General features: G+C 43.4%; 1 protein-coding gene across 1 annotated transcript; it reads left to right on the top strand.

The window, feature by feature from the left end:
• Positions 1–339: 339 nt before the first annotated feature.
• Positions 340–17,199, top strand: LOC110986657 (ultra-long-chain fatty acid omega-hydroxylase-like). Its single transcript, XM_022248706.2, has 10 exons — positions 340–490; positions 1,254–1,475; positions 1,862–2,006; positions 2,575–2,747; positions 5,275–5,396; positions 5,654–5,918; positions 6,822–7,018; positions 13,534–13,667; positions 14,139–14,286; positions 15,042–17,199. Exons 2-10 carry the CDS (start codon positions 1,302–1,304, stop codon positions 15,211–15,213), a joined length of 1,530 nt encoding a protein of 509 aa, XP_022104398.2. The 5' UTR covers positions 340–490; positions 1,254–1,301; the 3' UTR covers positions 15,214–17,199.
• The last annotated feature ends 10,785 nt before the right edge of the window (positions 17,200–27,984 follow it).

Raw genomic sequence — 27,984 nt, 5'->3', positions numbered from 1 at the left:
TTGGTTTTCTATTTACAAGCCCGGGGTTACACTTTACCTAGTTAATGGCATGTACCTTTTATTATGAACCATGAAAGACTACTCCTTTAAAGGGGCATACCACTCTGATTGCTCTATGAAAGACTTTAACTTTTGTTCTGTAGGAGATGGTTATATGTGGAAAGATCAGTAAAAAGTAGCTGGGCCATTTTTTAGAGCTTTTGAAAGCATTTTGCAAAAGACATTTTTACTTATTTATTCAAAAATTGTTAATAAACTTTGGCAGGTGCAATGGCTTTGAAAGCATACAGGCGGTGGGCGGTGGACGGTAAACTCAAATTTTCTCTGTCTTGGCCCAGAGTCATGATCGTAGGTCGCGGCCTGGGAGTTGATAGTTGTATAAATATGAGTGCAGACAGTGCTTCAGACGAAGCAAGTAAAACACAGCTCCTCAGTGTTGACGCACTCTATCATTTTGGCAGCAGATTGGTTGCAGCTTCATTCACTACACGTAGGTATTCTTTTTCTGCATGTGTTTCATATGTAACTTTTCAGGATTAGTGAACATAAGTGAACTTTCCAAATTTTATTTAATTTTTCAGGATCAGTGAACATTAGTGAGCTTTCCAAATTTTATTTGAAATCTTGTCAGATTGAACATCATTAGAATTGATAATTATGCGAATGATTTTCTAAGTCTTTGAGTCTCAAAGTTCGAGGTAGAAGGGAAATGTTTGGATAATTTGGCATCCTAACATCTTTTTTAATTTTCTTTCATTGGGAAACAGTGTAGGTGTCTGACTTTTTCTGAAATGAACCTCACTTAACACCCTGTTTCCACACTCAAGTTCCAAATATTCCTCCATTGGGAAGGTGCAATTAGCTATCACAGATTAGGAAGTTGACTTTGTGAATGCTCCGAATGTTATTTCAAGTAGCGGGAGCATTCGGTAGTCATAGAGGTTGTACAGACTCTGTACAAACAAAAGTAGCCTAACCATTCATTGTGAGCTGTTTACAGATAAGTATTTTGGCCAAGAGATTCGTACTATTGAATTAGGTGATGCTGTCAAACACCATGATGAAGGTAAAAAACCTGAATTTAATTGTGTTTACCCATGCTTGTAAAAATTGTACATGTATGTGGACAGTACTTAGGAGAAGCATTGTCAAGAATTTGTTGAGAGCCACAGTGTCATAGTCAAGCTGTCAGCAGTGGGCTTCTTTTTGGTAATGCTTCTCAGCCTGAAATCAATTTTCTATTCTTGTTTCAGGTTCACGCAGACCAGTATTGTGTTGAGACTGCCGACTTCTGTATAACAATGGCCTTCAGTGAATCCTTAGTGAGTCTCTGTGCGACGGTTGCCACACTTTGCATCACGTCCAGCATTGTGGCCTTGGTGGTCCTCTTCATCCATAAATGGAAGGTGGAGAAAAAGCTTGCGGCATTTCCGTCTGACCCCGAAAGGCACTGGCTCTTTGGCAGTCTTTCCAAGGTATTGTCGGCAGTGTTGGTGTGCCTGCGTATCATTCATAAAGTGCACATGATGTCATCAATTATTACGGACGACCACTGTTGGAATTCTGTTTTGTGTGGATGATTTTTATAATGGGTTTACCATTGACAAGCTTTGTGTAAGATATAAAATTGCAAAAGATAGGCTGAGTAACTTCGACTTACTCTGAAAAGTTCTTGTTCCCAAGAAGCCACAACCAACATTTTAAATGACAGTTCATTTACTCCTTGTGACAACTTACGTTCCATCCTCAGTTGTGTTCCAGTAATCATAAATCAGACATATATAATGCCACCTCAGTGAAAGATGGAACTGGCAGTGTTGTTTGTTATGTTTTGTAAACTGTTGTCATTTGTCACACATAGTTCACTGGTGATGAGAAGGAATTCGAGTGGAAAAGGGAGGTTGTGAAGAAATGTGTCACTGCATCGGTCTCATGGGCTGGACCTATCACTCCAATCATTAGCGTGTACCATCCTGACACGGTCAAAGCTGTCCTCAGCACAGGAGGTTGGTTGTATGTTTTTCATCAGATGGCAGGCTAAATTAGTTGAATATGTGTCATTTCTGGGCACAACAAACTAAAAAATCAAGCTCGCACTTTCACACATAGAATGCGTTGGTTCTTGGTGCAACAGGTTGAAGAGGTATACATGTGTGTCACTTTAATAGTGATGCAACCATGGATCTCTTTCAAAATCATTTTTGCCTTGAAAGGCAGAGTCAGACATCTGGCGAGTTTGAAAAGCTGAGCAATTTTGATATTACGAACCATCTCCAGCATGGGGAATATACAGCATTCATGTGTGATGGGACATCACCATTTCACGTTCGTGTTTGCTTTAGTGCCAAGTGTAAACCCATCTTAAACTATTACTGTTAGACAAATTAACCATTTGATATACAGAATGGGCAGATTTGGAAGTCATCAAGTCATGACCTTTATGTCTTATGTCTGTTCATTTGAACACTTCTGTACGTGTTCATTTTTGGAAATGAGCACAGACCTGAACCCTTGCTCTTAAAAAACGTCAGTGTTCATATTTGAATCGCTTTGTTTTTTTTCTGTTTATCTTAGAACCAAAGGCGGAATTCACATACTCTTTTATACGTCCCTGGATTGGAGATGGGCTGCTTGTATCAGCTGGGAAGAAATGGGCAAGGAACAGACGCTTGCTGACACCTGGCTTCCACTTTGACATTTTGAAGCCGTATGTGGACATCTTTCAACAGTCTGGCAACATACTTGTGGTGAGCTGGCCACCATATTCAATCACTTTGCACCAGCAGAGGTGTAAATGTGCCACCCTCATATTTTGGCCATTTCACTGGTTTGATATTTGTGGGTCATATGGCATGTGTTCTAAAGGCAGCAGGACTCTACAGCATTCACTGAAAGTGGTTTATTACCGTCCCATAACAACGGTGTACAACAGGGATACGGTGGCCGCATAATGCCACTCCATAACATCCTCCTTCCTTAGGTTGAGGAGCAATTGCTGCTAAGTTCTTGCTGAATTATCATGCCAGACTGTGTTTGTGGTCTGCTACAGTGGTGGTCATGAATACTAAGCCAGCATGAATTAATCAACAAACTATGAACGCTTCAACACTAAGTGTTGTTTATTTTAATTTTTTTTAGAATGGTCATAAACCTTAAAAAGAACTTGATAAAGTTTAAACTCGAGTAACAACTTAAACACGACCAATTTTGAAGCGTAAACTGCAGGTAAGAAGTCTTGCTAATTTAAGTCTTGGTCTTAAACATTGGGGTGTTATTCAGGAGCAGCTTCACATAAGAGTTACGATTCAGTGAGTCTTTTTGGTGGTCTGGAAATGTGACCAGATCTGGAAATAGTAGTGCTAGAGTTCAGTCCTGCAGATTTGTCTGTTGAAGAAAAAGACACATCTGGTACCTTGGCCACTGGACTGGAATCACTTGGGCGGGCTGACTCACTGCTAGCTGGTTGTGTTGTAAGCTGAGACCAACTCACACATGTGACAGATGTTGTAGATGCTTTTGCGTGCTCTCGACTGAGTCTAAGGTGTATGCAATTGCGTCTGTAACATTTGCTACCAACTTTGTGGAGGTAACTTTGTGGGGCGATTTTTGGCTTTGATTGTCACTGGTGTCCATGGAGAGTTCTGGCTGTTCGACAACAAGCTCAGGAAGGCTTTTGGCTGTGCAGTCATGGTACAGTTTGGCCTTCTGTCTCTTGGTCACGACTCGCTCGGTCACAGCCTCTACGCACCGGGGTCTGTATTGTGTGTTCTTGCAAAGGATGAGCGAGTGTGTTCGTTGAGACATTAAGTGCTGTACTGGGGAATTAGACATTTCCAGTGTAGTGATGTTCCTCTACTCAACGATAGCCTTCCACACGTCACTGTTATCCTCAGTGATTAGAGTATAAGGAATGCCATTAGTGGGAAACGCTGGCTTCAGTTCCTTGATTAGTGATGTGGAAGTCATATCTTCAAGGATGCGCATGCCGATGAAGTCTGAGTACAGGTCTACTAGAACACAGTAGTTTTGTCCATTGACTTCAAAGCAGTCACTTGCAACTGGGTATGTCAAGAGGGGTTCCTTCTGGAGAGCTGCCAGGGATTGGGACTCCTGGCAGATGGCACATCGTTGGATAGCGTCCACCAGTTCTGTGTGCATATGACTGACGCCAGTTCATTATGTCTCATGCCATGTTGGCTGTGTACTGGACTCCCATGTGAAATGTATGTGCTCTGGCTGTCATGTCTGTACGCAGGGCTGTTGGTATTATTATACAGGCTCCTCGAAAGATGAGTCCATTTTGTGTTGCCAGTTCATCTCTGTATGGCCAGTACTCTCTGATGCACAAGGGAACTTGAGCCTTGTCCCCTGGCCACCATACTTGGATGACCTGCATCAGTGTTTGTAGGACTTGGTCAGTGGATGTTGCCTTCTTGATTCTCTGCATGGGCTCCAAGGCTGATCAGGATTTGTTGTGGTGACTTTCTCTGCTGGTCAGTGGGAGATTTTGATACACTTCATAGCACTCCTTTCCCATGATGATCAATAAGGTGGCCACTTGGATGGACGAATCTTTCTTATCCAGTTCTGTGGCTACCAAATAGTTCTGCCAACTTGCTTTGAAGAACTGCCAGTTGGAGACCTGGTCTCCTTTCATGTCCATTTTGGCGGGTGGGGGAATGAGCGAGTACGCCATGGGTAGCATGTAGTGTGAGTACAATGGACTGTTAGGAGCCCACTACAGGCCTCTGTAATTTCCAGCGAGACACTCCTTGTTTAGGCCGGAAATTCAGCATGCATGCAATGTACATGCACAGTCTATTAGACACACGTGTACAGTGCAATGCACGTTCACAATAATAGTGAATGCTACATGCGAAGTGTTTTTTATCGGTCACTGACACAGCCTACCGTGTGTGATAGAATCGGTCTGTACTACAGATGGATGTCTGATGATCCGCTCGTCAAAACTGCCAAGAAGTTGGCATGGCTTTTGTGGCAGTGGTGCTAGATTCAGCTAATTTCTGACACCATGTTCTAAAGACAGCATGACAATAGCATTCACGGAACTGATGTGGTTTATTACTGGCCAATAACAACAGCATACAACAGGGATACGGTGGCCGTATAATGCCACTCCTTAACAGCATGCACACATTTACATTTTGTATGCAAAACAGTCAAAACATGCAAGGTTTTTTTTGTGCCTGGTAAGATTAATATCAACTTGGTGTCTTCTCAACTATTTTTTCCCTTTGGCTTTGATGAACACAGGAGAAGTGGAAAGCAGCCTGTGGTGGTAAGAAGACTTCAATGGAGATGTTCAGTAACATGAGCCTGCTGACATTGGACAGCCTCCTCAGGTGTATATTCAGTGTGGAGACCAACTGCCAAACGTAAGTGGTCTTGAACAGACAAGCAGCAAAAATATTATCCCCAGAACACAATGAGGCAGTCAGTGCCAACAGCTGCTCCATATTTTCTGTGCATTTGAAGAGATCTCTCTGAAGTGCAATGGCACAATCGGTGCTGTGTGACATAGACAATGACTGAAAAATTGTTTTTGCCTGGGTCAGAATCCAAACCTGGGCCACAGGGTGAGGTTTAGTGCCCCCTTGTCACCTGAAACCTTTTGTTGTGTTTAATGTTTCAGGGTTGAAAATCACCCCTACATCAAGGGCATCTATGACATCTCCATCCTGGCTATGGAACGTTTTCATTCCCTTCCTTTCCACATTGACACAATCTTCGAGTGGAGTCCCAGTGGGCGACGCTTCCGCAAAGCCTGCAATACAGTCCATAACTACTCAAGGGATATCATCCAGAAGCGAAAGAATGCACTGAAAGAAGAGGCTGCCAAGGGGCAAACAAGACACAGGAAATACATCGACTTCTTGGACATTCTGCTTTGCGCTAAAGTAAGCAAGACAGTTCTTTTGGGATGGGATACGGGATTGGTGCTGAATGGCCCCATTTTGTAAAGAAGGTGACAGATGCAGAACCAAGGGGAAGGAACTTGAAGCTAAAATCTTGTGCCTCTTAAGACTGACACCTGCCATTATTACTTTCATAGCAGTTATTACAGACAGCCACTTATAGTCCACCTGCCTTGGCTTCAACCCTCAACATGCTGTAGGGGGCCTACGCTGCAAACTCACACAGTCTTGGGTCGTCAGGTTTTGGTCATTAGTGCAGCTTTCCAAGCTAGCACAGCAGTAGCAGCCCAGACATCTTTTTCCCGTAATAAGCCCATCCTGTATTCCAAGAGTGCATGAAAGATATATAATATCTGGTAATTCATTTGGGTCCATTGATAGACACGTGAAGTCAATCCAATTGGTGCAGCCATATGCCAGCTCACTCACACAGAACGTGTTCAAGCTGGCGTAACATTAATTACTGGTATGCTGCAGTAAGTTCTTGATTGGCATTGTCTGTGTGGACTAAGAAACTTAAGTTCTTCTCCCACTCCTTTGATCTTTCTTCTCCAGTAAATTTCTGTACTGCTGTAATTATTATCTTGTAAACACCTGGCCAGTTTCTTTATCTGCCCCAATGTTAAGCACTCCCTCACAAGTGCAGAAGAAGACAGGCTGGTGGAAAGTAATATCCAACTGTGATTGTTCACTTGTATGGTGCATACACACAGACCATTCAGTTCAACAGAAATTGGCTACACATAGGAACACGCATGCAATGAGTTCCCTTGAAAGGACCTTTTTTGCCCTTTGAAGCATCCCATCTCTTGTTCTCACACGGAGCAAATTGGTTTGGCAGTTGTTTTGAACAAGTTGGCAGGACACAATATTTTCTTCCACAAGGACAGTGACGGTCAAGGACTAACTGACCAGGAAATCTATGATGAAGTGGACACATTCATGTTTGAAGGGCACGACACGACAGCATCAGGCTTGTCTTGGTTCCTGTACGACATGGCCCGGCTGCCAGAATTCCAGCAGAAGTGCCAAGAGGAAATCGATGACCTCTTAGTAGACAGAGAAGATGACCGGCTGGAATGGTGAGTAAAGCTTGGCTGAGTTTGACAAGAATATGTTGATTTGAACAACACCTGAATAAATGCCAGTCATCTGAATGGAGGGTTTGTCAGTCAAGTGCCATTGACCAGGCCTTCCGCCATGGGTAGCCCACTAGGCTACTTAAGTGCAGATTTTACCAACCTGTTTAGATGTTTATTTGACTGTATTTATGTGGATCGTATAGAACATCAAGTTTTCCTTTATTTTGCTCTATTCCAATCACTAAATTTGTTGTTCCCATTGCTGTTAGTAAAATCATCACCTCTTAATTTTTATCCACATCATTGATCATATGCTCTTTTCCCTTGCTTGGTATACTGCTGTTTGGTAGAATTTGCTGTGTTTCTTTTTAAGTCAGTGGATCTTTTTGCGCGACACGCACTGTAAATACTCTTTGACAATTTTGCTGAGGACACTTCTCTGTTAAGACTGCATCAGACACTACTTCAGTTATTCAGTGTCGTTATGCACAGTCCTGGATTGACTGTTAAATGTACTTCATTAACTATAGCCCTGTATGCACTGGACTGTTTTTGGTCCATCTTGCCAAGAAAATGGTTAGTTTTCTCTCTTAAAGTCCAGTGTGGACATCCCATGAGGTTTACCTCTTGGTTACTTTTACTGAGCCATGTTACCAGCTAACATCTGCCTAGGAAAAGTTCCTGAGTCACCTTTCCTTAGATGGAAAGTCTGGTGCCGACAGCACAAGTCAGTAAAAGCATGGGAAAGTGGCCCAGTAGGGTGTACATGTACATCCAATCCTACAACTGCATGCTTCATACAGGGAAATTGTGCATGCGCTTTGCACGCTTCACCTGTGTGGTATGTGGTGAATATTTCCAGTAAATTTGTTCCTCTTTTTGTCCAAGTCATGGGAGAAATTATTGATGCAGTTGGAAGATTAACTGGTGTAATGCCGTGCACCATTTCCAGATGACGAGGATGGTAGCATTTTGTCTAATCATGGAAATAAATGGAAAAAGGTTGTGCATAAGTCGTAAGTCATTGCACTGACAGCTAGGTTACTTCTCTCATGGTCTCGGTAAAAGGTTCCCGTGTCGAAAGTCCAAGTGCATATTTGATCCTTTTTTTTACCGTTGGCTCAGTATAACCATCAAGAAAAAAGTCCAGTGCAAACATGTGATGGGCTCTTCGTGGGCAATGAATCATTTACCATGTGTGCACAGGGAAAAGTGCAGTAACAGCTCTTCACTCAGACAAAATTTAGTCCTGGCTTGGAGTGCAGGAAAACTTTCTGGCGCTCTTTTACACCAAGCCTAGAAAATAAAATGGCAACTTTTATGCAAACAGGATTTACTCAAACACTTCATGAAACAAATCATGAATGTTCTCCATTTTATGCAGCAGAAAAATGTGGTCTCTTGCGTTCGAATACCCCTGCCCAGCCTACATGAGCAAATTTCCCATTACAATTCGCTGAAAAGTCTGGCGGACCCGGCTCCAGATCATGTCCCGGATCATGGTGGCTCTGTCCGTTGGCACAGCAATTGGGGTGAGTAAACTTACTCCCCCGTTAGCCGGGTCTTGGCATTTGACATTCACCCCCAGTTCCCGTGCTCTAAAGTCCTCTGGCGGTCTCCCTACTACCATCGCCTACCGTGGAAGTTGTGTATTCATTGTATGCCTCACCAGCCTACACACCGGGAATGCCCCATGCCTCCTGGGCCAGCTACAACGATCATCACAGGCCATGAACTACAGCTGTCAGAGGAACTTCTCAGCAGTTCACTTAGGCATCACTTGGAAGTTACATTGCCTCAGGCTGATGGCCCATTGTCTTCGGGAGGCAGCCCATTCAGAGGCACCACCTAACTTTGTGGGTCTTCACCGACCACTTTTCATGCTACAGAACTGCAATATCGCCATAGTTCTCGAAAGCTACTCAACACTGCGGCTCCCGCCTACTAGCTAGGGCTATCTGCTGAGGGTGTTTCCGTCTTTGCTCCCCGGCGGCTCAGTGCGCTTTGACCTATCACGACCTGCATTCCAGCCATGCTGCTGATGTTTCAGGTTTTGAGGTTCTTCCTTCGGGTTCTACGACCGGATCACCGCACATAAGAGGCGTAAATGCAAGAAATCCTGCTCTACTCCAAGGCAAGATATTTCTTCATTGGGTTTGATGACGGCAGTCTGCTCTCTTGGAGACGCTTTCCACTTTGGCCAGCCACCTTAAGTCAATCTCTTTACTCCTCCGGCGACTGCCCCAGGTCCAGATGCCCTATGTGAGGATCTCCTTCTGGATTCTCACCCGGATTTGTAACTGACTCCGCTTCTGACTTCAGATCCACTTTCATCTCCGGCTTCACATCCTTCCCCGTCGGTCTGTCTAATACACGATGGTGCCCGTTTACACATGTATTTTTTAATTGAATTTGCACTTAGGAGTCATCTCAAATCTCATCTGGGACAAGTTGCAGTAATTGTAGGGAGAGCGAATTATTGAGGGGAAGTTGTGGAGGAATTTTGAGTGCAGGAGAAAAAAAAACTGAAGAAGCTTTGTATTTTATGAAAGGGTCAACGTATATTTATTCTAAATGATACAGTTAGAGAAATTTCAAAAAGCTCTGTGAAAGGAGTGCAGTCCTTTACCTGTGGCTCTTCTGTCATCAAAACCACAGGTGTCCTTGAGTGGCCTGCCTGGCCAAAACCGCAGAGTGGGGGGAGAATGTGTATACAAATACTGATAGCTTCATTTCTTGGAGATTGTGGGGAAATTTTCAGCAGCCTTCAACATTCCACCGCAACACTCTTCCCCAGCTTATTTTCAACTTTTCCCGGACAAGATTTGAGGTGACTCCTGAAATTCATTCAATAGTAATAATTGTAATAATTCTTCAACTTAACCGGGTTCTACTTACACTCACGTTTAGCTCCGCCCCTACGCCTCTGCCTTGATCTGTCCAGTTTTTGGGGCATCCAGGCGTGCAGGAACTACATGTACACTCTACTGGGCCGCCTTACGTCATTTGCTCGTGGAGCCCCTGGTGATTGTGAGTCTGGGTCACGCATACTAAACTCTGACCGTGGCTTGAACATTTGCTCATAGGCCTATCGCTACACTACGCATCAAACCGCCGGCTAGCACCCGAGACTCCCGTGCTATGGGTCAGCTAGGTGGGGAATAGAGAAATCGCTTCACCTCTTTATGGAGCTGTCCCGGTGAATAAAACGTGATGCAATCTTCCTACCGTGGATGTTTTAATCTGTCCATAGGTCTTCTGTTCATCAATGCCTGCAGTAGATGTCATCGCCCTACCTGTAGACCCGTCGAGCCCTCCGATGTCTGAAACTTCGTCATTGGAGGCACTCAGGCGTGTAAAAATCAACCATGATCTCCGAACAGGCCCCCCCCCCGATGATCACGCCATTCAATTCAGTGTCCACGCCTTGACCATCCTAATTTTCCGAATTTACTACATGCTTGCTGTCTAATAATTCCCGATTCTCCATACATTCTCCCGCTCGGCCTACTACGCCCCACATTGCCTTCCAGACAGGAGTTCTTCCGCAGTGGGTGTGTCCAAAGTTTATATACTGTAATTGTTACGAGGTCTCACAAAAGTGTGCCTACTGTCCGTGCGCACTGTTGTTAACGGTATGCCAAGGTTGCCTTTTCTGACTGGGCCCTCTGTAATCGAAACAGAAAGGCAGAATTGGCAAGTATTTGTTGATTTCATTGTTTATCCACTCGCGATCTCTATTCCAGCGAGTAAATGGAAATGTTTTAATGCTTAGAAGCGGTCTTCCATCTTTGAAAGCTCCTTACCTGCAGTTTCTCTATTCTTGCAATGCATACGGAATGATCTTAATTCCCAGTGTATGTAATGATATGGCCGTAGTCCTCCAACTTCAGGATACATATGGCCACATTGAACATAGTACAGTGTAACAGCGCTCACTATCCTTTCTCATATGAATACCTCAGCTTCCATTTACATGTGGGCTGACCTTCCTACGCAATCACCTGCAGTGTCGGACCATCACTGAGCACCCTTGGCTGGCCTCCCCTTCGTACCTCAAGATCGAGCGTCCCCATATTGACCTCTTCACTACCACCGACAAAACCCATCTTCCGAAGTTCTGCTCCAGGTTCCCTCACCCACGGACATGGGAGACAGGTGCCCTACAGTTCGACTGGTCGGGCTTTCTGGCGTATGCGTTTCCTTCAATATCCTGCATGTCCTGTCCAAGATAGAACGAGAGCCATGTCGGGTCCTCCTCATCGCCCCGTTCTGGCCTTGCCAGCTGTGGTTTCCAAGACTGACAAGACTCCTGGTACAACTGCCGCTGGTGCTTCTGCCCAGGGAGGACATTTTTTGTCAACCCAAGTCAGGGGTCCTCCATCCAACACCGGGGGTCTGCACTTGATATGCTGGACGTTGTCCAATGATCGTTCAGAGCCTTTCTGCGGACGCTGCGTCCATGGTGGCCTGGGATCGACGACTGTCCACTCGCAAAATCTACAACAGCCGACTACAACATTTTACTAGATGGTGTGACGACCATGATGTTTCTCCGACTGAAGCTCCTGTGAGTTCCGTGACTTTTTTCATGTATCTGTTCCACTCAGGCCTCCAGATTGCCACCATCTGCAACTACCGGTCGGCCTTGGCAGCCATTCATTCAGGCTTCAGCGATGGATCGACGGTCTCTGATAATGCTGCCATTCACCATTTTCTTCGAGGAATGTTTGTCAAGCGTCCTCATGTCAAATGCCTCATTCTATCCTAGGATCTTGGAAGTGTTTTACACTTTCTCGCCGGTCTCCCTTCAAGCCGCTTTCTGCTACATCAGATCTCCATCTCAGCAGACGCGATAGCGAACTGCATACTCTAGAGATTGCCAAAGGTCACATCCGCTGGGAGCTGCATGGGGTTCGCCTTATGAAAGCCATTGAGTTTTCGACAAAAAACAAGACGCGTACCTTCCGGCCTCCTGACATATTCGTTCCTGACATATTCTAACTTTCGGGAGATAGCTCTGAAAGATATAGTCCGGGTCGCACTCTCAACTGGTACCTTGCCAGGACCAAGCATCGCTGAGTTTCCGGCTCTTAATCACTACGACAAAACCCTTGCATCCAGCGTCAGAGGACACAAATGCCCAATGGACCGTCTCGGCCATTATCTTTGCCAACCAAGACTGGCGGGTACAACATGATGAGACAACCTGATCTCACATCAGGGCCCTCTGTGTTTGGGCTGCTTCCGCATCCTGGTCATACTTCAAAGGAGTTCCTCCAGCGGAAATCTGCTAGGGGGCTTGCTGGAGATCCCCCTCCACCTTTACTGAGTGCTATCTGACGGATGTTCCGCAGAGCGAAACAGCCCGTGGCTCAGCAACCTTGTGCTCAGCAGTCCGGACAATGCCCAGCACTGTCCCTGGCTGGACGGTGAATACTTCATCATAGACATTTCTTTCTTCTGGTGAGTGTTCACTTGAGTGATGCCCACCTATGTTCTTTTAGTAACTGCACTCCTGTTGCCGACCCATCTCCAGGGTACAGTGCCACTCTGTATATGTAGGCTGGGCAGGGGTATGTGAACACAGGAGACTCCTCCCCCACATTAGTGTGTGTCGGGTCTCCTAGTGATAATTACCCCTGCCCCTGCTACTCCCGCCCGTCCTTCCCCACTTCGGCTCTGCGGGTTTTCTCCGCTTCAAAAAGAAGGACGAACATGGTGGCAGGGTCACAGTGCATTGTGGAGGGTCAAGGGGCAGTATGCATAATCAAGTCTTCTCAGCGAATTGTAATAGGCAAATGGGAATTTTGCATATGTAGGCTGGGCAGGGGTAAGTATCACCAGGATGTGGGGGAGAAATTTAGTGATATGCTGAATGTTCGACTCAACCTCACCTCATGAATAGTACATTTATTTCATCCCATTGTGCAGTTACTATGTCATTGTTCTGATTTCTGGTGTATGACTAATAAACAAATAAAATTAACAACTGAAAGCTGCCATAGTGGAACAGGTCAGAGTATTCTTTTTCCAGCTGACTCTCTCAACTTCTCAAGTCATCTCTGATGTGTAAACTGAGCATGAGCATATTCATAGAGTTTTCATCAGTTACAATAAACAAATAATGACCACTGTGCTCATGTGCAATTAATCTGTAGACATCTACAACAGCAATGGTCCATGAATTGCACACATAAACAATCGTTATTTCAATGATATTTAAAGGGGATAAGACAATACCCTTCTTGTAGATGGTTACAGTTGGGACTTTGCCTCTGAACTGGAAACCTGAGCAGTTGACTGTTAGTATTAGGAACTAGTTCCAAATTACGGGACTGGAACCTAAACTACAATTTACATTCAAACAAGGAAGTTTTTTCAGTTTTATTACATTTCAGTGCCCCCTGCCAACACCAGCCAATTAAGTGGAATTTTTGTATAATTGCATGGAAAAGAAGAAATGATTAATTTTTTCGGAAAAACAGAAGTGCTTGATTTTTTTTGTTTTCTAGGGATGATCTCAGTAATATGCCCTACCTGACCAAGTGTCTGAAGGAGAGCCTGCGTGTACATTCTCCCGTCCCCAAGATCATGCGAACATTGACCCGACCTTTGACCTTTCCTGATGGCAGGACGTTGCCGAAAGGTGAGTGTTAGCAGTACCCACAGTTTCTCCCATTCCTGTAGGCTTGCCCATGTTGAACTTGGAAATGTCTGCAGTGTTGGTCTCATCTTGACAACAAATTAAACCGACTGATGCATCAAAATGAAGCACTGCATTTACTCTTTCATGTGCAATGACAAACAAAATATGCAAATCCATAGGACCAATTCATATTGCAGCTAAGTGCTGATGTAGAGAATGTGCCAGTTGGGTATTAAATTCACCTTGCTGGAAATTTGAGTAGCCTGGGAGAATAATAGAAAACATTTTGACAAGGAGGATTAGTTAGAAATGTCTCAGATGTGAACTCTGTTGTAATTTGCTTGCCTTGTCAAATTTCAGTTTGTTTTGTTGTCAATTAAGGGTCAATGATGATTTTAAGATTACATTTGAATAATTTTCAATAATGGGTCTGTCTAGATTTATATGTTTCTTCTAATCATGACCTTTCAGGAACCACTATAACCATCGTAATTAGTGATCTACACAATAACCCGCATGTGTGGGATGACCCCGAGACCTTTGACCCAGAGAGGTTTTCACCAGAGCGGGCCAAGAACATTCCTCCCTTTGCATATGTGCCCTTTGCGGCCGGACCAAGGTGAGAGAGGACTGTCCACCATGCCCAATTACATTGGCTTACACACTCTCATCTGACTTGTTCATACTGGAGGACATGTATTAAATCCAGTCATGATTTCCTGTACCAGTTACAGGGAGGTAGTTCAAACACTTGTTGCACTACTTGGGTGTTTATTAATGTGGACATTCTTTTATTCTTGTGGTGTTGGTAAACTCAGGGAAAATGCTCCTTTTTCTCCCACTGTGATAACCATTTCAAGCTGGAATTTTTAATGATTGCATGGATTGTTCCTCATCATTTTACAACAGGTAATCCTAACCCCCAAATGCCTCTGAAACTTTTTTTTAGGGGGAAACCCTGTTTGGACATGTATGAGTCCACACAACATTTCTCTTTCCCTTCATTTATGAGAATTTTTTTTTAATATTTGTGTACATGTATTTATTTTATGCACACCTACCAGGATTTGTGGTCTGGGATTCAAATTTCTACTTGTATGAAATACTCAATCAACACAGCCTTAGTACATGGACATGATTCACACTTTATCACCAACCTAATAATTATGATTTAAATTGTCCACAATGTGTTGATATTAATATGTTGCACCAAAATGTTCTTCCCGAGAACACAAAATACTCAAATTAAATGAAATTTTTGTAGATTCTGTCTCTTTGGTTTAATAACTCAACCCTGTTCCGGCTTGGATGACTAATAGGTTATCCTCTTCTCTCAATCCTGATCCTTTACATGTTTTTTTCATTTCCTGCCAGGAATTGTATCGGTCAGCACTTTGCCATGAATGAATTGAAGATCATATCTGCCACAGTCCTTCACAACTTTCACCTGTCCGTCGATGAGACCATCCCAGTGCAGCGAATCAATGCGCTGGTTCTGCGAGGCAGAAATGGCATTCATCTGCAGGTCACACCCCGCCAACCTTAAACTGAATTCCTCATACAAAGACATCACGTCCATGACCACCATCCATGAAGATAAAAATGTGACATTTTCAGCCTTAGATTTAAAGCAGTTTTAATGACATAAAGTCAGTGTCTTGATTAATCAATTATGTTCTCTTGCTGTCTAAAAGTATAAAATATAAAACTTAGTTAGTTTTCCATTCAAAAAAACTAGGAGTACTTTTTCCTAACATTCATTTCTTAAATACTGATATATAGCTTCAGCTTTATTCATTGAAGCAAATGTAAGCAGTGGTATTTTTACTTATTAATTTGCGAGGGAAATGTTCCTTGCCTAACAAATGAAGTAGAACATGTAGTCACATTTTTTAAAAATTAAGTTCTTTTTTATTTGTTCTAGTGTAGATTTTTCTAAACAGGTAAAATTTAATGTCTTCTGCATTCAGATTGAAAATAATTACTTATCAATACAATTGCAAATAAATGCATTTTCCAAATTGATTAAGACATTTTCGGACTTTTTTCATGACAGCTTCAATCAGGAATGATAAACATGAAAATGTACTGTGAAGTGAAAGAAAAATCAGTTTATGAAAAAAAGACATAATTCTCTCCATTAATGTTGTTACGGATAGAATTTTCGGAATGTAGAGCCGTTTGTATTGCAATGCGCCAGACTCTTACCCACATACTTACATTTGTATTTGGCTTCATTGTTAACTGCTTCATTGATTTCTGGTATGTTGAAGTTATGTTATATAAGGGCGTTGTTCGTGTTGGCCCGGGGTTCTCGACTGGCTTGGGTAGGGTTGGGATCCTGAGTGGAGTCTCCGCCGTTGGTCTGCGAAGTCGTACTAGAGGAGTCGACTGCCAGTGAGTTGGCTGACAGGCTGGAAGGCTGGTTGCATGTCTATGCTACCGCTACCTTGATAGATGTTTCTTTTTCCCTAGTTTGACACATCTTGGCGGGTGACTCCGCACTCCCTTTCCAATATGTTCCTGTCAGTGGGGCACCCGTGCATTTTTATTTTCATACCAGTATGTTAACTTTATCCTATTTTGCATGCAACTTAAGTTGGCTTGTTTATCTTTTGCTTTGCCCGCTTCTGCTTTGGGCATGTGCATTTCTTTGGGCTTGTCAATGGTTGCATGCTTTGCCCTCTTTTGCTTTATTTTGATTAATGGGTGATTGCTTATAGTTGACGCATGATTGTACATTTTGCTGTTCTGAATAATTGTTTGGTTTTCATTCATTTCTGCTTGTACTGTAATTTTGACGTTGGAGTTTTAATTAACAAGGTGTTGGGGTTTGATGTCTTCTTTTAAAATAAAAATAATTATTTGATTGTTGTAGCTTGAAATGAGAAACATTATACTGGCATAGTTGGCTGGATGATGCTGATATTTGGGTGATTAATATAGATCATTTGTGCATCAGAAATTCAATGTGACGGGTCTGAGTACATTAATACCGCTGTTTCAGTGGTCCGAATAAGAACCTGAAGAGCGCCCTCAGTAGTTTCTAAAAGAAACAGCCACACCATGCTTGTCAGATATATTTACTTATGTTTTTCTATCAGAAAGTTTTGTCTGAAATGTGACCAGGTTTTACAGATTAAAAACTTAAAGTTTGCATAAATTTAAGAGTTGATTGAAAGAATTCCTTGAGAATTTAAAGAAGAAATATTGCCTGATACTTAATGTTAGATCAAGTCGTTGTTTGTAGTGCTTGTAATGTACCTTGAAACAAACTCACAGAGGATCGAAAGTTAAAGTAGATTTCTTTAATCTGGTAGCATGATTCATTTAGTGATGTTACTAAACCTGGTCTATTTTCGAAATCTGGCATAATTTCCATGTAGAAAATATTAATTTGTCAAGAATCAATCACATTTGGAGAACTGATAAATTCACCGGAGCATGTTAGTTTTACAAGCCATTGAGAGGAGTCAATGTATGCAAGCCAGTTTGGACGCGATTTTGCTAAATATAATTTGCTGCCTTTAAACCTTGTTTGGAATTGTAGTTATTTTGCAAGCACTTAACAGTCATTAGTTGTTTGTGTACTTTTCAGATCAAATAATCACGGCTGAATAAGCCATATACGATAAGCAACACTTCTCTGAGTCCGAGCTGCTGCACTCCTGAATATCCACAACACTTGATTTCTTCAGTGCTAACTACAGGACCTGACAAAGTGTATGCATCATGGAACAGGCAAAGCAACAAGCCTAGGAAGCAAAGAAGACACGCCGAAATGCCAAGGCAGCACTAACACGCAGTGGAAAGGCCTTGCACATCCTGATAGAAGGCAGTCCTTTGGCTACTGATGAGGTAAGAGATTTACTTCTAAAAATTGAGCATGGCTATGATGATCTGCTGTAGAAGCATGAACTGTACACCCATTACATCGATGATGACAAGGAAATCAACAATGAAGAAACTTGGCTAGAACAGTGTCAGCAAAGTTGTGCAACCAGTCCACATACAGAGGTTGAACAATCTTCCAACCTTGAGGCAAACGCCGCAACTGATCCCCACTCTGACTGGCGAGTCTGCTAACCCTGAGCCACACACTGCTAATCCTGAGACATATTGCTAACCCAGAGAGAAGGCCGATCAGTTCCAGTCAGTAAAAGTCTTGGAGCCTCAAATTGGAGAAGCCCAAACTGCCCAAGATTTGAAGTGATGTGAAAGAGTTATTCACTTTCTGCTCAGATTTCATGCGCATGGTTGATGCAAAGTACAGTAAGCAGGATGCCATCGCACTCCCAACATGCCTGCAAGGAAACCCGACAATCTCTCAACCAACCCTCAGAGAATTCCGGCCCCAGAGACACCGATGTCCCCAGGCATCAGCCGCCTGCTGAAGCCACACCAGTACTCCCTCCGACAATATCTGAGGCCCCTGTTGACTCCTCCACCCAGAGAAGTTCTCGCCCCCGCGGTAAACCTGCAAGATACAGGGATCTCGCATAGCCCACACGCATTACAAGCTGTGATGTCCCTGTGAGGTCAAGAAGGTGGAAGTCAACACTGGATTGCCAGTTCAGCTCAGCTAGCTCAGCATCATCAAAGCAACTGTGTGGACTAATTCTGACTCATTCGTTTTGAAATGATTATTCTCTACCGTGGTTACGAGGACGACACAGTAGTGAAATTTGCTTATGATTTTTATCTTTTGGTTTTTCAGTGTTATCACTAGTTCCGTGAGTTTTGTAGATTAGACTAGCTTTTATCGTGGCAGCCCAAAACGCAGTGGCAGTCTTCATGAACTGAACTCTAAGTGTTTTCTCTATACTGCCAGTAAACTCTACAGCTTCCACGGATTACTCATGAACGTTAGCAAGTTTTGAACAAGAACTCTATTTTCTTCATTTACAACGAGGACGTTGTAAAAACTCGAGGGGGAATAGTGTTGCGCACCTGCAAATCTTGGAATTCTAGTGCCCCCTTGTTGTACTTGTTCTCGTTCCTTGCATTCCCAAGGTCTCTTATTTAGCTCAGCTATGCATTATGGACATGTAGCAGAGACGCTAATTTTGTATGAAGTTATTCATGCTGTACTCTGGCGTGATCCCGTGTTCCTTCACTCCTTTGTCCTTGTGTTTTCTCTGCTCAGTTTGACATGTCAGAGATTCCCCTCAATGTGGCTGTGTGGTTGGGCGTGGTAAGGTTCCCTGGAATGCTAATATTCAGAAACCTCAGACTTTGTAACTGTCAGTCATTCACCAAAGATGACCGGGTAAGCACTTTCACGCACCTGGCTCTACACTTTGTATATATGATTTCTTATTCTTTTTACACATTACACTTAGATTCTTGCTCATGACTCTAGCAGGAAGTCATGTGACCCCTTGAGGTGGAATATTCTCATTGGTTTAGCTATTCAGTGATGCTCATATTTTATTCCTCTAGATGCCAACCCTACCCAAGCCTCTAGAATCCTATAACTAGAGCAGATTTTTCCTAGCTCATCGGTCAGGTGCGGCAGACCAAACCCTTGTTGTAAGAGCGAAACCTAATGTAGCGCGGTGGTTGGACCCTTTCCGAGAAAAGTTTTGCCAAACCGTAGTTCAGATATATATGTCAGTAAATGGAAAAAAATGTACATTTTGTGTGGGTTTTCTTGCATTTCCTATTCTGCTTCCCTCATTCCTGGGATATTTTTCATCTTATGCAACCCAAATGGAACTATTTGTGGTATGCAATGGTGGAGGTCATGATGTTCACCCTACTTGCTAATCCAGTCCATTGTCTTCCTAAGTCCGTGCTTATGAACATTTTTAAGTTAAAGTTGGTTATGAGGATGAGGATTGCCATGTAGATTCACTCCAGACCATGATTGAAAGCGAAGCAGAATAAATTGAGTTGAAGTGTATTTCTGCTGACCTCTACAGGCCTCTACAGATGAGCGATCATGAAACAGTGAACTGTAACCTTAAACCCCTTCAAGTCATGACAGAAGAAAAGGTTCTCGGAACTGTATGGGATCCACAGAATGATGTCTTCAAGTTCAAATTTTCGCCGGACTTGCCGCACAGCTTACCTACTGAAAATGGAGGCCAGTGTAAAGTGAAGCTGACGAAGAGAAATATTCTAAGCAAAGTGGTTAAGATATTCGACCCAATTGGATTCGCAGCACCCATTGTGGTTCTATCCAAAATCGCAATGCAACATCTTTGGCAACAGGGCTCAGGCTGGGACCAAGAGCTTCCTCTACCTGAACAAAGTGAATTCAACGAGACGAGTGAACTAGACAATGTTACCTTCACAAGATCTCTCACTCCAATGACAGCAACCGGAGACTCCACACTGTGCGTCTTCGCTGATGCATCTGTAGACGCATTTGGAGCATGTGCCTACGTTCCATGGCAACTTTAGGATGGAACATTCAGTGTCAGATTCGTTGCAGCAAAGTCACGAGTTGCACCGCTCAGAAAGCTCACCATATAAAGGCTTGAACTACAAGCAGCAGTTGTTGCCAGAGGCCTGTTTAAGACGAAAACTGAAGAGACACGGCTACAGATAGATACAAAAATCTTCATGACAGACAGCTTGATCACACTTGGATGGATCCGCGGCCAAGCAAGACGGTTCAAACGCTTCATATCCATCAGAGTTTGCGAAATTCACAGCACGACTGACCCATCGCAGTGGAAGCATATTCCTGGAGAGCACAATGTAGCAGATGACGTCTCTCGTGGCATACCTTTATTCCCTGCCCTTTTATCCACAGATCAGATTTCTCACCCCTTACTCTAATCCTTTTACTCTAATCCATGTTTGATTGATTCCTTGCTTGCTTATGTGTCTCCGACACGTTGTCATTTTACCTTTGAGAAAGATTCTCAATAAACTGCTTAACCAATGAATTGCTTACAGTTGGTAACATCCTAGAATCTCTTCATAGAGCCACATTTTTTCAGTTTTCCGCACTTGAGAAGTGATAACCATCAGATGGCTCTGATTGATTGGCACCGACAAGGAGAAGACCACCTTCGCGTTTGAAGGACTTTTCCAATTTACTGTCCCGCCTTTTGGTGTGGTCAGTGGACCTGCCAGCTTCCAGCAACTCGTGGAAGTTGTACTGCGTTGTTTGAGCATGCTATGTGTACTTTGAAGATTTTGTCATCTACTCTTCATCACCAAGCCAACACTTGGCTGATATGATCTCCGTGAAATTATAGAGCGACCAGTCTGGTCTTACAGTCAGTAGGCAGAAGTGTGTGTTTTGTACCTTGGTCATGTCGTTGCTGGTGATAGTTTGCACACAGATCCAGACAAAGTGGAGCCAGTTGTCCGTTACCGAGCTCTATACAATCTGAAGAGCCTCAAGAGATTCCAGGGCGTGGTGATGTGGTATGCCAAGTTCATCCCAGATCTGGCTGACGTGGCTTTGTCAGCCTTCAACTTTACTCTCCAAAGGTCTAATACCGTTGGAGTCGATAGTGTGGCCAAGAAATTCAAGGCTAAAAACCGCCGATTGATTGATTCACAGACTAATCTCACTGTTAACGGCAATGTAACGTCTGTAAACTCACCAGGCCCAGTATTCGCTATGCCTAACAGTGACAATGCTTACACTTCCTTGCTCAGTCAATATCCAGAAATAACTAGGCCAAATTATAAGGAAAGTTCTATCAAGCACAACGTCACTCATCAGATAAAAACTACTGGACAACCAGTCAATGCTCGACCTAGACGACTAGCAGCAAATAAATTGCCAGCAGCAAAAGCCGAATTTGACCATATGTTGGAATTAGGAATTATTCGCCCATCAGATAGTCAGTGGTCTTCACCATTGCACATGGCGCCCAAAAAATCAGGTGATTGGAGGCCTTGTGGCGATTATCGTGCCTTAAACAATATTACGGTACCTGATAGATACCCTATTCCGCATATCCACGATTTTTCGACGAATTTACATGGTAAGACTATCTTTAGCAAAATTGATCTAGTTAAAGCTTACCATCAAATACCTATTGCACCTGAAGACATTCCTAAAACGGCCATCATCACACCTTTTGGCCTTTTTGAATATATTCGGATGCCCTTTGGTTTAAGGAATGCAGCCCAAACTTTCCAGAGATTCATCGACCAAGTCTTGCATGGTCTTGACTTCGTTTACGCATATATCGATGATTTACTGATAGCAAGTGATGATGCAGAACAACATGAGCAACATCTAAAGCTACTTTTTGACCGCCTTCGCGAATATGGTGTCGTTGCCAATCCTAGCAAGTGTGAGTTCGGTGTTTCTAGCCTTGAATTTCTTGGCCACACTATCGACTCCAACGGTATTAGACCTTTGGAGAGTAAAGTTGAAGTCATACAAGACTTTCCTGTTCCGACCTCGCTTCGTAAACTACGAGAGTTTTTGGGATTGATCAATTTTTACAGGCGTTTCATTCCACACTGCGCCGACATTTTACAACCATTGACGGACCTCCTTTCGTGTAAAAGAAAGGACAAAGTAATTGAACTGTCGGAAGGAGAGTTACTTGCCTTTGACAAAGCTAAATCCGCTCTAGCTCAACACACTTTGCTCGTTCACCCACTTGCAGACGCTCCTCTTTGTTTAATGGTGGACGCATCAAACAAGGCAGTTGGAGGTGTACTTAATCAATACGTTGATGGTCAGATGAAACCAATCTCGTTTTTCTCTAAACGTTTACAACCAGCAGAGACTAGATACAGTACGTTTGGTCGCGAGTTGCTGGCTGTATATTTAGCAATTCGCCACTTTAGATATTACTTAGAAGGTCGCGACTTTTTCATCTTGACTGATCACAAACCTCTAACGTATGCATTCAAATCGAAGCCAGATCGCTACTCACCGAGAGAAATTCGGCACTTAGACTACATCTCTCAGTTCAGTACTGACGTACGCCACATAAAAGGCTCAGAAAATGTTGTCGCTGACGCACTTTCAAGGTATGATGTCAATTTCTTCCACTGCGTTTGTCAAACCAGCGATTTTATTGATTTTGACCAAATTGCAATCAAACAGAAGACAGATCCAGAACTAGCAAAGCTTCGCAAATCGTCTAGTCTTCATTTTGAAGAACTACCTATACTCGTATCGCAGAATACCATTATCTGTGATACATCAACTGGTAGACTACGTGCGTATATTCCAAAAGAATTTAGGCGTGACATTTTTCACTCTTTACATGAGCTATCCCATCCAGGTATTCGGGCCACACAACGTCTAATCACTGAGAGATTTGTATGGCCATCCATTAATCAAGATGTTCGGAATTGGACCAGGCAATGCATTCAATGTCAGCGTGCAAAAGTACAGCGTCACACAGTGACACCGATAGGTACTTTCGCAACCCCTGACGCTCGTTTTAGCCAAGTACATATAGATTTAGTTGGCCCTCTTCCTTCGTCTCATGGTTTTTCTTACTTGCTTACTTGCATAGATCGATTTACAAGGTGGCCTGAGGCAATACCAATTTCTAATATTGTAGCTGAAACAGTCGCAAAAGCCTTTGTTGACAATTGGATAGCCAGATTTGGAGTGCCTACAACTATAACAACTGATAGAGGTAGCCAGTTTGAGTCAAACCTTTTCAAACATCTATCGCACCTTCTTGGCACCAAACACATTCGTACAACTGCTTATCACCCCGTTGCAAACGGATTAGTGGAACGATTTCATCGAACCCTCAAGTCAGCATTAAAAGCTCAAAGGGAACCTAACAAGTGGACAGAATCATTACCACTTATTCTACTTAGTCTTCGCTCATCGTTTAAAGCTGACTTAGGATGTAGTGCCGCAGAGCTGGTTTATGGTTCCACTCTTCGACTCCCTGGCGAATTACTCGTTCCAGTCAAAAATGTAGAAAGTCTAGACCCAACCAGTTATGTCGACCGCCTTCGTCATTACATGTCGGAGCTTAAACCAAAACCACCTAGAACTAGTGCACATCAAAGTCAAGTTCCTAAGGATTTGTTTACATGTACACATGTGTTTTTGCGTGTTGATGCTGTTAAAAAGCCACTCCAACCTCCCTATGATGGCCCCTATCGGGTGATCGAAAGAAAAAATAAATATTTTATTCTGGACATCAATGGCAAACAAAGTACTGTAAGTGTTGACAGGTTGAAGGTCGCTAATACTGATACCAAGTACCAGACGCCAGCTTCAGAACAACCTCCATCCAGTAATACACCAAGAGAGGCAGAGAGGTTCACAAGATCTGGAAGACGTGTGCGCTGGCCAAGAAAATACATACAGACTTTTCTCATCTGAATTAAAGTTTTGTACACATACTCTTTTTGTAAATATCTATTTATTAATTAATATCGATCACTTTTTCTGCCAACATGCGATCTTGAAGGGGGCTGATGTAGTGAATTCCTGAACAGCTTTAGCGCTGCAGTCCTGCCCTGGCTTTTTTGAGGTCGGTTAATCCCCCTCTTTGTTCAGACCTGTGGCTTTTATAATTGAATTCAATGGACAGGGTAGGGCTCTTCATTCCAGCAAAGAAGTATAAAAGCTTAGTGCATGCAGAACACACACACACTCCTTCGCTGTGCAGCCGAGCTTCTACAAGTCACTGGTCCACTACTTCATCTAGCAGCCATTTTACTTAGTTCAACTTGTGTCCAGATGCGGGGATAGGATCTGATTAGGCAGTGTTTTCTCCTTACGGTGACTGTTCCCGCGGAAGGACACATTTCCTAAGTATTCAGTATTGTATATATTAAATCTTCACTATTTCGTCGAGTCAAGAAGCGGCCGGAGAAGACCGAGACTCAAGTTTTTCCTTTAGGGGTAATTATTTCTATCTTTATTTAATTAAATTAGAGACCAAACCTCTAAAGCTTCTCCATTTAACTGACTGCGACATAAGGAAGTTGAGTGGAACTGGATAGATGATTGCAAAGCGTCGTTCTTACAGCTGAAGTCCGTCCTCACTTCAGAACTGATGCTGAGTCGATACCAACGACTCAAGTGGGGGGGGGCTCTCCTCCTGCAGGACAACATGTTGTAATAGTGGCCACTATTACACACAATCGTTGGTGCGAGCTGGTCCTTAAAAGCTCCTGAACGCAATATAAAGTACTACATGCACTACGGAGAAGGAATGCTTGACGGTGATATAGGCACAAGAAAAGTGGCGAATCTACATCGAGGGAAGCTATTTCCAAGTAATCACTGATCACCAGGCCCCTTGCTTGGCTCTTCAAGAAGGCTCGATTTACATAGTTCACATTTTGAGAACTGTTATTGCAGGCGTTCTCCTTCGATATACCACGTCTCGGTGTTCTCCATCTCGTTCCTGTGTCGATCTCATGAGGGCCCAGTGCGTACGGTTGTCCAATGCCATAAACCACAAGCAACAGCAGATGCGTCTGTAGCTGACATGTCACAGCTTGACCCTACCTCATACAACGACAGGAAGAACCAAAATGAGACCTGCGCTGCTCCACGTTGTGGGTGCCCACATACTAGAGACCCAATCGATTGGATCGTAATATGACGGCAGTGATAAATAGTTTCACATGCTGTGCGTCCATGTCTAGAAGAAAGGGCGTCTTCTCTTCCGGACTGGAAAAAGCGTTGGTCAAAAAAGTTAGACAAAGCTCGGTTATCCAGATGTTGGTCATTTTAGTTATAAATGTTGGTCATTTTCTAAAAGATTTACCCAGTGTTGGACACCTTGTGACCAAGTTGGGAAGTTGGTATTTACACAGGTGAATCGCAGAACTGTTTTGCAGAAAGAGTATAATGCTGGGTAAAAGGCGGTAGTACAGATAACATTTTCTACAACCGTTGGCTAAAATGAGACAAGTTTGCCCACATATCAGGAGAGAATAAACGCAGCTGAGTAATCTGTTGGCCCAACAGTTTGCCTGGTACCCAGCGTTGGGCAAAATAATTGCCCAGCGTTTTTACAGTGTAGAAGCACCCCTTTCTTGGCAGAAAAGAGATAGGGTCTGGGCAGGAAGTATTTCAACTTACCGAGGGCGTGGTCCACCTGTGTACTTGTACGGAAAAGCCTGTTCACTGAGCAGCGAGTCTACGTCCCGTTCCGAATGCACAAGGAGCTATTCGCGCACGCAGTGCTTTTCCGGCCGCTTATGAACCTCGAGGTGGACAGAGAGGGCGCAATTTTCCTTGCAACGCGGGGTCTTTGGCGGGAACTACACTTCGTTGGTTAAGAAACAACTATGAAATGCATACGTTACAATTGGATCGCTACCAACAAAGCGAATGCTTTCCACCAACATGGCTCTTTTCAGCGGAAGGGGGGGGGTGATTCTGCTCAAGCCGCATTAAAAACAAAAACAAGCCATCTCTTGTTACAGCACTCCTCACATTTTTTCCAACCTCCATGGTGAAAGTAATCCGTTTTTGAACCTCTTCGATCTTGTGTTGGTCACAGCCACAGGTGTGACCTTCTTTTGCTAGTTACATTGGGAATACTAAGTCTTGGTGTTGGAGTTGTGCCTTAACTTCGTAATAACACGGCAACATTTTTATCTCACTTTCTGCAGCTTACTCTGAGTGGGAACAAGAGAGGGCGTGTTTTACCACAGACGATCACAAATAGATTCAAGTTTTCGACACTACGAATAGGCAGAAGGCATGGTCTTACGCTCGACAAACGTTCTCTCCAGCATTGTCGCGCTTGCTCAGAACCATTCACTTTTATTAGAGTCACATAAGCTGGAAGTGAACAACCGTAACAAGGGTGCATATTTCCTCTTTGATGACATTCTTAAATTTAGAATTGATTAATTAGGTAATCAGCTGACGGCAAAAAAACGAAGAAGTTACAATACTTCATGGAAACTCTCAAGAAATCCGAAGATTGCGTAGAGCTCCTACAGTCCATAATTTTCAAACTTGGACCTCGCAAACGTGCTTTGGTCTATTGCTCGCATTTATATAAACACCCTGAAAGTTCGCTCGTGGTGATTGTTCCTCTCCGCTTTGGGGGAAATCGTGGGGCCCCTCCCCGCACATTGTAAGTTATAGAGAAATCATATGATGGTTTGACCGTGGATGAAGGGAAAGACCTTAATGGTTTGACTAAAGGTCTCTCAACACGATCTGGAGCCAAAGGTTACCCGATGTTGGGGTCAGATTGAATTCCACACTGTCCCAGCTCGCGATTAAATGCGCTGTGCTTACATACCTAGGCTACACTATATCCAGTGGTACGAGTGGCAGAGTTGTCACGCGTCGCTGAATTTTGTGACTCGAGTTGTCTGATTTTTTAATGCACACGCAGTGACTCGAGTCGAGTTATTAGGTAAAGAAGTCTAGTGGAGTCACAGTGTGTAGTCGAGTCGAATCACTGCCGTATTTACCTTGAGTCAATTCGAGTCACAAATAATTGAGCACAATAAAACTAACATAAGAGAAACGGTTTTGTTTTCCTTTTTATCCACATCTGGGCCACAGCATTTGGTGACATCACATTTTACTCTTCATGAAAATCAAAAAGGTACATGTGATTGCAGCTCAATGAAGGCAGTAAAGTTAATTCCTGTGCATACGGAAATGGGACCCATAGGCCTATTCTTTACAAGATCGCATAGGCCTAGACTTCAGGAAAATCAAGTCAGACATTATAACAGGTCTGCTAGTCGGGCCTTGTGTGGTCATAAATTTAGCAGGCGTTCCCAACTGGATGCTATATTGCCTAATAGGAATTACCAAGACAATGATGAAACCAAGAGCTGAGAAATGCATTTTTAAAGTCCATGACATGATGTATGTTTGCTGTACCACGGAGGAAGGACAACAGACATCGACGGGCTGCGATTTAGGGCATACATGCAGGATACTGTATTCGCAACATGATGCCAACACGATAAACCGGCACCGTCATTGCAAATATTTCCCGCAAAGCTGTTTTCTTTATTTAGCCTGGAGTCCTATTAGCTTTCCTCAACACTGGTCTTCTGATGATAGACGTACTCAATCAAGTCATTTGTTTACAGTTATTATTTGAGTCGAGACATTTACCCGTCGGGATTCTAGTCAAATCACCAGAACTCGTGACTCGAGTCGGACTCCAGTTGACTCGAGTAAGTACGGTTCTGATGAGTGGTCTTCATGATTCCAATCAAAAGTACGTACGGCAGGATCATGGAACCCTATCGCCATGACTCAGACGATGGCAAATGACATTTCTTATTCTCCACGGGGAAAGCGTCTCTTCTCTTTTCAAGGACGGAGGATACATGCATGTCCCAAACAGGCAAGGTTAATCACTTCTGAAAAACTAGGGTGGGGGCAATACCAATGCGAGCGCGAAGCGCT

The sequence above is a fragment of the Acanthaster planci genome, linkage group LG03 (genome assembly GCF_054643075.1).
Source record: "Acanthaster planci isolate LZ-2023a linkage group LG03, COTS_SCS, whole genome shotgun sequence".
Lineage (NCBI taxonomy): Eukaryota > Metazoa > Echinodermata > Asteroidea > Valvatida > Acanthasteridae > Acanthaster > Acanthaster planci.
The sequence above is the reverse complement of the archived record's forward strand: the minus strand, read 5'-3'. Positions and strand labels throughout refer to the sequence as shown.